The following is a 12,061-nucleotide window of genomic DNA, read 5'->3' on the forward strand; positions in this document are numbered from 1 at the left end:
TAAACTTCTTGAGGTTGAGATGTCGTCTCTTGGTCATTTATCAGCTCTTGACAGGAAGGGACCATTTAGCCTTTTCCTGATTAGGGGGAAGAAGGCGTCTCCTCCCACTCGATTGGTCAGATAGGTTCCTGAAACTCTCTGATGCTAAGAAAAATATTTTCACACTTTTTATATATCTGTAGAATCATTTTTTTTTAAAGAATCAGACTATGACCATAGTGTAAAGTTATACCTTATTACTTTAAAATGTATTGATTGATTTGATTTAAACTGATTTAAGACTTTATCCCAGACACCCTGAAAATCTAACTCAGTTCAACACCTAACAATAATCGTTACAGTCAGTCCTAAACCTTACAAATGAAATTTGTACAGTGAAGTCAGGAATCATCCGTGAGTTCCCTAAAACAGCACTGATTCTCTTATCGGATATTCATATCCGTAGTCTCGTTCATACTCCAAATGAATGGATCACAACAGTGGAAAATAAACGAGAAAGTACAAGAATGAATAAGAACATTAAAGGGATTAACTGCGTCTGAAACCAAAAGGCTGGCTCCGAGTTCAGTTTTCTCATAAGTCTCCTTTTCTTTCTTCTTTTTCTGCCTTGCACCAGTTCTTTTTTATTTTCTCTCCGCCGGTTCAGTGCGCGTGTGTGTTTACATTGGCTCGCTCGGGAGGATGGGACGTGCAGTTCTCTGGCACGGGACAAAATTTACAGCTACAGAACAAATTGCACCAGAGAAATTTGTCCTGTGCTACTCCCTGCTTATTGCAAGTTATGACATTATTGACTGAAATATCTAAGGTGGTAAAGAGCACGCTGATATGAATTACGACGTTGCCCCTCGAGTGCCGTTACCAACAGGATGGGGGTGCGTTTCAGAAGTTCACTGCTGCAGGAAAGAGAGAGGAAACTGTGTGTACATGTTAATGCACATGTGAGTATGTGTGTTATATCAGTCAGTTTGACAGTAAGAACACAGTGAGCGTGGCTCAGTCCTAGCCCTCTGATTGGCTAATAAGGGTGGGTTGGAAAGGCCAACACCCCCTCTGTCAAGGAAAACAAGACTATCTTTCCAAAGTGCCATATTATGCAACGTACATTTTTTCAGACATATTGACAAAATATCCCATCAGTCATATTATTGATGCTCAGTACATTTTTAAATATATTCTGAAATTCAAATATGGATTAATATATTGAAAATGTACATAGAAAGAATGAGAGTGCCTTGTATTGTATTGTATTGTATTGTATTGTGTCCCAAAAGTCTCCATACATAGGGAACTGTGTTTGCCAGCAGCACCACCGGTTGTGTCTTCGTCAGTGGATGTTCGTAGACGTCCACGTCTCGGTTGGTCCGCAGCACTTCCTGTCTTTTTGAATTTGTTAATAAGTTTGGCAGCAGTGTCGTGTGTGTGACGTGCTCGCCATGTTTCCTGTTAAAGTCCATCGCAGCCTTGTGACAGCTTCCCGATCCAGCCATGAGAATGATTTCAGTATGTTCTTCTATTGTCAAAGGCATTCTTAAAGACTATCTGAAAAAAAATATATATATATATAAAATGTAAACTAAGTATGAATAATTTTGGAAGACATTTTGCTAAAAATTTCCTCTATGTATGGAGACTTTAGGACACATTGTATTGTATATTGTATTGTATTGTAATGCAGCCACTGTTTACAGTACAATCACATATACACAATCCCTGACCAACAAATACACAGAAGCAAATGAAGACAGATGCCTTGAGCTGTCTAGAAAAAAAAAACACACATTTGGTAGTAAGGAATGGAATGTTCTCTTCTACAATCCAGCACGTAGAACAGCTGGGAATGGGGGAGAGAGAGACAGAGAGAGAGAGAGAGAGAGAGAGAGAGAGAGAGAGGGAGAGAGGAAATCTGCAGACATGCTTCATGTTTTTTGTAAGTGTGTTTTTGTGGGTCTAAGCATTTTTTTTGTAAGGGGCGTGTGTATTGTGTATATAAATATCTCTCCTCTCCTGTGCAGCATCAGCGCCTGGTCTGAGTTTATTTATAAACTGCCTCCTACGTGTCAATGGTCCGCTCTACTCTCCCTCCCTAAATCTCTCTCTCTCTCTCTCTCTTTCTTTCTTTAACTCAATTTCTGTCTCTCCCTCCCTTATTAAATCAACTGCTTGGAGAACTATAAATTTCCTACCGAGCAACAAGGCTCAATAATTATTCCTGGAAATTTAACAGTACACGCACACACACACTGAAGCATACGCCTCTGTCTCTGCGTTTCACAGAAAGTTCACTGTGGGGAAAACTTCTCCTGACACCCGCCCGTACACAGAAAATGACCTTGCCTTAACTTCAAGAAGTCGTGTGTGTTTCTGCCTGTGAAAGGCTGCTTGACTTTTAGTTGTTATGATGCATATGAATTCTACCAAGAGACCAAGAAAGGATTAGTTGCCTCCATGGAATACATGCACACATAAACAGACTGAGCCAAGCACACACACACACACACACACACACACACACACACATATACACAAGTTTTTTTTCCATCACTGATTATGTCACCAGGTCCCTCTAGAAAAAGGTAAAAAGGTACACATTTCGTATTGATGATATCATCTCATCTTCACACTGACTCATTTATTCCCAGTCCTTTGAAACGGATTAAATACTCCACAGATTAATTAGATGTATAGATTTGAATTCAAAACGTTTCGGAGTAGCGTATGCGTTAGATAAAGGACGCGCTGTGAAAGAAAGTTAGGAATGCCGTGCCGTGGGTGAGGGCCAAAGTCAGGTCAGTAAAACCGTCCAATCAGCTGAGGAAAACCGCCGTAGAGGGCGAGGCTCAACAGTGCTGACTTATTGTGCGCTCTGGCCTTGACACCAGAGCACTGCCTTTTCGCCTAACCGCTAAAGGAGCGGAGGCGCTCACAAGGCTGTGGCATGTCCCAGTGAGAGAGTCAGCATGGCTTTTTGACCTCTTTGGATATACGCTGTACACTTATTCCCGATGAGTTCCTGGTGGTCTGTGGTGCAACTGGTGCTTGGTTACAGCACGGACATGATTTGGTGGACAAATCAGTCTCAGCTTAGTAACCAGGCCACAAAACAAGTCAACAGTTTGAGCTTTTTTGACCTTTAGCTACGCTTAGCTTTGGCTATGCTGGCTAAATGTATTTTTGCTTTACGTCGACTTTCACGGTGCCTAAAAAAAAAAAAAAAAAAACTCACAGATTCACTTCTCTCACTTCAATAAAAGACGGAGAGTATGCATGCATGTGTGCATGCATGTGTGAGTGTGTGTAGTGCGTAGCTGCTGACATTGATAGATTGTTACCACATGTTGCTGAAGGACAAAAAGGCCTCTGTGTTCCAGAGAGATTCAGCGTGCAGCTGGGCTCTCAGTTAACAGCCCTACACACGCAAAACACACACACACACACACACACACATATATAAATAAAAACATTAGTAGCTGAACTGTATTGAATAATACAGAATAGCTGAACTGGATAAATACAGAATAACTCAACTGTTAAGGGTATTGTAAATGATTTCAACATTAGTTATGAATTGAGGAATTCTAAGGTGTATTCCCGCCTCGTGTTCCCGGGATACACTTGGGATTCACCTTGACCTAGACCAGGATAAAACAAATACATACTTTAGAGAAATTAACGAATGAATGAATGAAATAATAACTTTATTACTTATGCATTACTGCATGAGTAAGTCAGAGATCAAGAAACTAATGTGTGTGAGTCTTTAAGTAAACATAATGTGTATCAATACTTTCATATCCTCTTTTTTTGGTACTTTTTGGTGTTTATGGAGGTTATACATGTGCATGTATGTGTGTATAGTGGTACATTTGCAGGTACAGCAAATAGTGTGCGGGCGAAAGTATAAATCCAAACACTTGGATTGGTGCCATGGGCTTGGTGTGCTATTGTTGATGTGATTCAGAGTAATTTGGAGAAAGAATAAGCATCCTAATTACTCCCAGGTTTTCTTTTTTGTGTTGTTTTTTTTTTTTTTTTTAAAAAAAAAAGAAAGGATAAAATGCATGAAGCGTCTCTGGTAATATACCACAGAGAGAGAATAAGCCTTAATTACTTCATTCACAACATCTTTTTCCATTGAGATTTTAGTCATTACCTCCCCTCGGCTCCGTTCCTCTAGTCACATGTGCATACACATACACACAAATGCACTCGCATGCACCAACATCATGTCTCATATCTCATATCTCCAGAGAGACAGCAGTATTTGCAGTATTTTATTCACCTTGGCTTATACATGGAGTAGTAGCATAATCTGCCTGCCAATCTAGGCACCAAGATCAGACTCAGATTTTGCTTTAGGTGTCCGTCAGTAGTGTCAAAAGTCAAAAGCAACAAAAAAGATGGAATAAGATGATTTCAAAATGCAGCAGTGTGTGTGGGATGAACATCTGTTCTGTTCTGGATGCAAAGTATAAATACATCCTCTTTCCTTGAGGAAAGATTACTGTGGAATATGAATGAAATTACTTCCTATATCCAGAAATATGCAAAACATGCAAAACACATTCATTAGTCTCCAGGGTGGACAGATTGCTAGCCCAGGTACCTGGGAAAAGCACATTACATATCTGATGTAGCTACCAAAAAAAAAAGCTAGCAAAAAAAAGTAGGTTCAGTAGGAAGTGTTTTTTTTTTTTTTTTTTTTACTTCAGTCTTCATAGGGTTTGAGCGCTCACTGAATAGTTTGATAAGTAGGAAAAGACAGGGCTGGTTAAACAACACTTTGTGCTCTTGTTTTATAGCAGATAATCAGAATTAACTCTAATGAATTTCCACAAACAAAGGCAAAGAGTAAGTGCAGATAGTGTGTCCATGATGTATGGAACTATTCCTGTTGTAAAATTCACTGCAAATTATTGGGAGAAGGAAATGAGGATTATAGAGTGTCTGTACATCAGAAATGCGTGCGCACCACAGTGACATTGTTTCCCACGCAAAGCCTGAGGAAAAAGAAGAAAAAGTGTTTTTGTTTTGTAGTTGGGCTGGAAATTTTGCTGAAACCTGGCAACCCTGGTTAATGATATTAGCTCTACTGTGTGCGCCTCACACATTGGGAAACTCTCCTGCTCTATAATACACAGTTGAGCAAAGGTTTGTCTAAAACCGATCAAAGCGAGTCTATCATAAGATTACTCTAAAAATTCACTAAACTGTAGCCTATAGCATAAGTCAAATATGATAGCCTCTGGACTTCATTTTCACTGAGGCTATGTCGTTATTAATGTCGGCCTGCCCCACCAAAATCTATGGTCATGAGCCGCTGCTCTTAGGGACTATCTTTTCCATTCCTCTACTACAGTTCCAGAGACTTGTAGAATCGATCCCAAGATGCATTACAGCTGTTCTGGCAGCTCATGGAGCCCCAACACCCTACTGAGACACTTTATGCTAGGTGTTTTTGTTAATTTGCCTGGACATTTCTTTTCTGCCATTGTTTGAAACTTCACATACACATGGCACAATGATGGCACAATGGTATCTATTTTGTCTAGGCTTGGTAAGAGTACCTGTGGCTCAGTTGCTGTCTCCTGTGGTGTACTGGACTACTCTGAAGGGGACATTATTTTTCTCTCTTGTGCGTTCATCACTGGGTGGTATAACTCAGACGGTTCCTAACAAAACTGACGTCCTAACTCCATTGAACGTCTGTGGGTTTGTGAGCACATATTAACATATGCAAAGACTGAGGACAGTTCAAAACAAGAAGATTCCTTGTTGCAACTTTTCGCACACATCGTTTCTCTTTCTTTTATCATTTATCACTTCAGATAGTCAACAAAGGAGTGCACTTATAGATACACTTTCTGCATACTCATCATTTGTGATAATAGTCGTAAAAAGCAGAGTTGTTTAATTAAATACTAATCTCATCTGTTTCTCTTTCTTGGTGCAGAATTCCATCCGGCACAACCTGTCCCTGCACAGCCGTTTTGTCCGTGTCCAGAATGAGGGAACTGGAAAGAGCTCGTGGTGGATGATAAATCCAGAAGGGGGGAGGGGAGGCAAGGCACCACGTCGTCGCGCGGTCTCCATGGACAATGGAAACAAGTACACCAAGGGTGCACGAGGACGTGCAGCTAAAAAGAAGGCAGCATTACAGGCTACCCAGGAGGGATCGCTAGAGAATGTGTCTGCTGGGGGTCTGTCCAAGTGGCCAGGTAGTCCTACATCACGCAGCAGTGATGAACTGGATTCCTGCTGGACTGACTTTCGTTCACGAACAAACTCCAATGCTAGCACAATAAGTGGCCGTCTGTCACCTATCCTAGCCAATCCAGAGTTGGATGAGGTTCCAGATGATGAGTTGGGCCCACCCCTCTCCCCAATGCTGTACTCGAGTTCCAGCAGCCTTTCTCCTCCCTCTTCAGCCTCCTCAAACTCCAAACAATGCCCAGCTGAGCTTCCACGACTAGGTACAATGAACCTCAACGATGGGCTAACTGACAACCTTATGGACGACCTGTTGGACAACATAACACTTGCACCATCAACACAGGCAGGTCAGGATGGTTCCACCTTCACTTTTGGGAGCACCACTTCCTCTCCAGGCTCCTCCTCTTCCTCACCAAATGGTGCCAGTAGTGGTGGAGGGTTTGGTAATTCCATTTTTGGTCCCTCCACTGGAGCATTACGTCAGGCACCCATGCAGACCATCCAGGAGAACAAGCAAGCATCTTTTTCAAGCATTTCTCGTTTTGGGAACGCCACCCTTCAGGAGCTGCTAAACTCTGACTCGCTAGGCTCCCATAGCCACAGTGATGTCATGATGACACAGTCTGACCCACTCATATCACAAACCAGTGCAGCCGTTGCTTCTCAGAGTTCCCGTCTTCGCAATGGCCTCATGCACCCCAAAGACCCTATGATGTCATCATTCAGTTCTGGGTTTAAAGCTCAGAGCAGCCTTCTGCAGAACAACCGACATCATCAGGGCTCCAATGCCCAGGGATCACTGCACTCACTCCCCAAAAATGGTCACCCAAGCCTGGCCAATGACATTAATAATGTAGTGTCTGCCAAGCAGCATCTCCAGCAGCACTCCTCCATGTTGCTGAGTGAGGCTACTGTTTACTCTGGGTTGAATGGCAGTAATGGAATGGGGATTTCACAAACAGAACGCTTTCCCACTGACTTGGATTTGGACATATTCAACGGGAGTCTTGACTGTGATGTGGATTCCATAATCCGCTCAGATCTTATGGACGCTGATGGTCTAGACTTTAACTTTGATGCTTTGGTGCAAAATGGCGTCAGCCTGAACCCTGTTGGCAGCTTCAATGGGACGACACAGTCCAGTCAAAGCTGGGTTCCTGGCTGAAAGTGGTTCCAAAGGTCAGTAAAACTGCATTTAACCCGCATCTAATTTCAAAATATAAAATAGTATAAAATGCATTCTATATGTATTGTTTCAAATCCAAAGGACAGGACCTATGGATGACAATAATGTGCATTCCATTATACACATTATTGGAAAATGTGCAAGGTATTAAGTCCTGTTTCAGGATGCAGAACAGATCTTTGATCTCAGAATGTGGACACCTGACCGTCACACCCATATAGTGGTTCTTCCCCAAACTGTTGGAGACACACAATTGTCTAGAATGCCTTTGTATGCTGTAGTATTAAAATTTCCCTTCAGTGGAACTAAGAGGCCCAAACCTGTTCGAGCATCACAATGCCCCAGTGCACAAAGTGAGCTCCATGAAGACATTGTCTGCTAAAGTTGGTGTGGAAGAATCCTTCCCAGAAGAGTGAAGGCTTTTATAAGAGCAAAGAGGAAAGACCAAGTGCATATTAATGCCCATGGTTTTGGAATGGGGTCATCATTACTCAGGTGTCCACATACTTTTGGCAATATAGTGTATGTTTAAACAGATATCCCAAAAGATATCATTTCAATGTAACAAATTTGTGTAATAACACTCCTTATGACGGTCGTCCCACAAAAAGACAGCAACTAAGTGACATAGTGGAGTCAAGCACTAGTGGGAACGTGTTGGGAAAGTGACATAATCTGAGGCTGTGCAGTATGTGACTAACTGATTTCTCTCGCTCTATTTCTTATTCAGGCGCAAAACTGCATTGCAAAAAAAAAAACAAACCCACAGACAAATTTCCATCCATCACAGACTCACGCCATCCATTGCCAAGCCTGCCGCCAGCACCAAGCACTGGAACCTATGCCTGTTTACAGTCTACAGCTCTGGAGAATCTTTACCTTCAGTGCAGGAAACACACCATCCTGAATGAATGACTGCACACAGGACCCACACAGGAGTCCCAACCAGCTCCCTTATGGACAAACGAGAAAATTCCAATTAATTGACACCTATTTCAGAAGCCCCCCAAAATTCATGAATCAAACAACGCCAAGCTCCAAAATCAAGTGTTTTGGACAGATATACGTACTGGAAAAGAGAACAGATTTGATAAGTTTTCAGGGTATTAAAAACATGTTCATGGGCTATGGAAAAGATTTTCTCTGACTTCCTTATGGTTTCAAGTCATCTTCAAGCACTTACACTTTAATCGTTAATCAAACTGAGAATAAAATTTAAGAGGACAAAGCTCACATGAGTCTATCTACCCCTTGCAAATTTCAGAAGTAACACTCAGATTGAGTTATGTTTTGACTTGGTGCACTTTGAATTCTGCCTACAGTTTCAGTTTCGATAGTGGCATAATCAGTTTCTAATTTGAAGTAGTAGCCTAATATCAGAACTGAAGTAATACCTTATTGTAGCATAATATGATAAGAGAAATTACTTACTGTTTGTTTGTACTGTATGTAACTATTAAAAAAAAAAACAAGAAAGAAAAAGTAATGGGTTCTAGCTCATTTGTAAATGCTTCTAAGTGAGAGCTTAGCTGGTGGAAGAATACTCTTTAGTTAATAGTAATGCAACGTCAGGGCTATGGCATATCCGTGTAGCCAAATTAATGACTTCAAAATGTTCTTGCATTGTGAACATTTTCATGCCATACCGGGTGCTAAATAATCAGTGTTGGGCCCTGTTCTTTATGGAGGCCGTGTGTGTTCCCAATGCTTGAAGGACAGAGCATAAACAATATACCATAGCTTATGGCAGCATTCAGTGGCGGGTCGGCTTTCCGCTGTGGAAGCCATCTTTTACTGAGCAAAAACAATAAGCTATCATTTGTATATTTGCCAAATTACTTGAACATGTTGGAGATGCTGGTAGCCAAAAGCAAGAGAAAAAAAAAAAACAGATAGTTGAATTTAGAGACTTCCTGTCTCTATATGCAAACTACATCACCGTGGCTCAGGGTTGAAAGGGGTTACCATAAAAAACATTCAGGTCCCCATTTAGTTCTAACTGCAACCTGGTTGTATACAATTTCTTGACAATAAGAAATGTTAAGGGAATGTGTGCATTTCTACATAAGCAACAAACTTAAAACAGGACGCAACGAAAGAATTTGTTGTTGCGTTTTTTTTTGTGGGAGGGGTTTGGGGCGGGGTTGTTTTGTCTCTATATTGAGATTTTGTTTTGGAAAGCTCAGCTTTTATTACAATTGTATAAAATGATTAAATCCCCAGTGTTCTGTGTTGTCTCCCTCCACTATGCATGTATGTAACTGTGCATATGCATTGTGTGAAATATGTAAAACATCCTGCTTAAAGTCATGTAATGTTGTGATGGCACAGTACCAGTTCTTTTTCAAATATGAAGTATTGAAAATGGCGTGGGCATTTTTGTGAGAGGGGTTTGGACCACTCCTGGGGGGAGTTAAGTCGAGATGAGAAAATACCCAAAAATATCCTTCGTCCAAAAGTCAGAGTAGCCTCCAAGTACACAAACTAAAGGTGCTGTGTAGGTGTTGTGAAAATGAAAAATTGTGTAATTCGTCTTCTTCATAGACATTCTTATTTTTACACACGGACACACCGAACCATAAGAGCAAGTAATAACTCATATAATGAGCCTCATTTATCAATCTTTTAGTGAAGTTGTGTGTCAATATTTTCATAGGCCACACCCAACTTCAAATTCCTGCCACATTTACAAAAAGTTCCCGCGACGCTGATTTCCTTCGTACTCTCAAGCGTATGTTTATAAATACCGATCACGTGTAAAGCACGTTCACGGCACAGCAGATTTTCATTTAGCTACACCCACAAAGCTCCATAATAAGGAAAGTTCCTGGAGAGCTTAAAGTGCAAAATCAGGATAACAAGGTGAAAGAAAAGGAATTTCGCAGAAGTGGAAGTTATTTTGACTCACACTGACACCAATAAACCATAATATTCACCAGCGCCTGAAAAGGCCAAAATGCGGAGACAGATTACAGAAAAAATGAATTAGGTGTGAATTACGTGAGGTGAAAAGAAAATGGATTGACATGAAAACAGAGGGAAAAAGATATCTACACTGTTTTGGTGAATGTCTCTTGCACACTAGTGCAATGCGATACCGACTCAGAAATGGATGAGGAAATGTGTTGTGAGGAAACCTGATGAATTCAAACAGAAACCAATGATGGCTAGGGAATATACAGCTCATTGGAGGTTGAGACATACCAGATCAGTCACTTATCTCAAATCCAAGCGCTGACAGAACTGGGACACTGGGAATGGCACAAGATCGTTCGGTCGTTTGAATTAATGCTAGCTCCAAAGTGCTGCACAGAATCAAACAAACCTAATTATTAGCCAGCTTTGATTCTCCAGAAAAATTATACCAGTCTAAATATCCGTCCCTTGCTAAGCATAGCGTGCGTTAAAAATTCCAGTAGCCCAATGCCAGCTGAGTATTTGCAGCTGTTCGTCTTACATCTTCCATATTCCATTGTCTTAATTTATGGATTTGGGTTGCGTTCTTTTATTATTAATATTTTTTCATATTTTATATTTCTTTACTTAATGCCATTAATATGAAACAACAGTTTCCTTTTTTTTTTTTTTTTTTTTTTTTTTTAACTAAATCCATGCAACTGAAATAAAAAAAAGTGAATTAAACCTGACAGCGTAATCCATATATAAACCTGCAGTAACTCGTGTGTTCATATCCAGGCTGATAAATGAGGCCCATTAGAAAATCATGCATAAAAAAACAGCCATGCTTAACATTCAGGATACACAAATCTTTTAAAAAAAAATTTTTTTATTGGCCTTTGTTCTTCAGATCAAACTTGCATGTGGATCTTCTTCTTATTATTACTATTATTATTATTATTATTATTATTATTATTATTTGTGGGAGGGGAGGGAACTGAGTTATAGACCACCTCCATATGTTCCATGGGAATGATAGTTATCCTTTTATCCAGCCAGCTGTAATATCCTCCCAAGTCAAAGGTGTTATATGTCCATGCTGAGAATCAGAAATCAGTACCACTATTCTAATCTCTTCCTGACTTTATCCCCTTTTCATGTTTCCCACCTATTATCTTTGCCCCTTGACCCCTTGATCCTGTAGTAATGACTTCTCTTCTTGATGTTAGTGGGTATTTTTTCCTGTGTACTCCATTTTGAATTGCAAACTAGTTTGTATAAAAATGGTGCGCATGTAAATAAAGCTTGATTGAGCTGTATGTCTCTGCCTCAAGTTGTTTTAAAATCGTTCATCATGTCCTTTATACCAGACTTGTACCTCACTAACTGATAGTGAGCTTTTAAATGGCTCTTTTCAATTTGTGGTATAATGAATATAAAAAGTAGACTGAATAGCTACATAAGGTGAATAGTTCTCCAGGAAGTAGTGCTCCATGAATAGGCTTAGTGACCAGTGCAGAAGCTGAAAATACCTAGCAACCAACACACACACACACACACACACACACACACACACACCCTTACCAAAGGTCAACTTGTTATGTAATGACAAGGGCAATCTTTGTTGTGCCAATATTGAGGCATGTGTGACAGCTTTTCAAGATCTGAGCCATTCTCTAAATATTATTATATTATTATAGACGTACGTGACTAGCATGTGCTTAAAAGACCGAACCCTTCAAGAGAACCATTCTTTGATGTAAA

At 40.4% G+C, this 12,061-nt stretch overlaps 1 protein-coding gene across 1 annotated transcript in view; it reads left to right on the forward strand.

The window, feature by feature from the left end:
* Nucleotides 1-11,616, forward strand: part of foxo3b (forkhead box O3b) — a 29,783-nt gene extending 18,167 nt beyond the window's left edge. Inside the window, exons 3-4 of the mRNA XM_026918057.3 lie at nt 5,954-7,392; nt 8,130-11,616. Coding sequence (XP_026773858.1) covers nt 5,954-7,378 — 1,425 coding nt within the window. The 3' untranslated portion in view covers nt 7,379-7,392; nt 8,130-11,616. The remainder of the gene's footprint in view (nt 1-5,953; nt 7,393-8,129) is intronic.
* The last annotated feature ends 445 nt before the right edge of the window (nt 11,617-12,061 follow it).

The sequence above is a fragment of the Pangasianodon hypophthalmus genome, chromosome 30 (genome assembly GCF_027358585.1).
Source record: "Pangasianodon hypophthalmus isolate fPanHyp1 chromosome 30, fPanHyp1.pri, whole genome shotgun sequence".
Classification (NCBI taxonomy): domain Eukaryota; kingdom Metazoa; phylum Chordata; class Actinopteri; order Siluriformes; family Pangasiidae; genus Pangasianodon; species Pangasianodon hypophthalmus.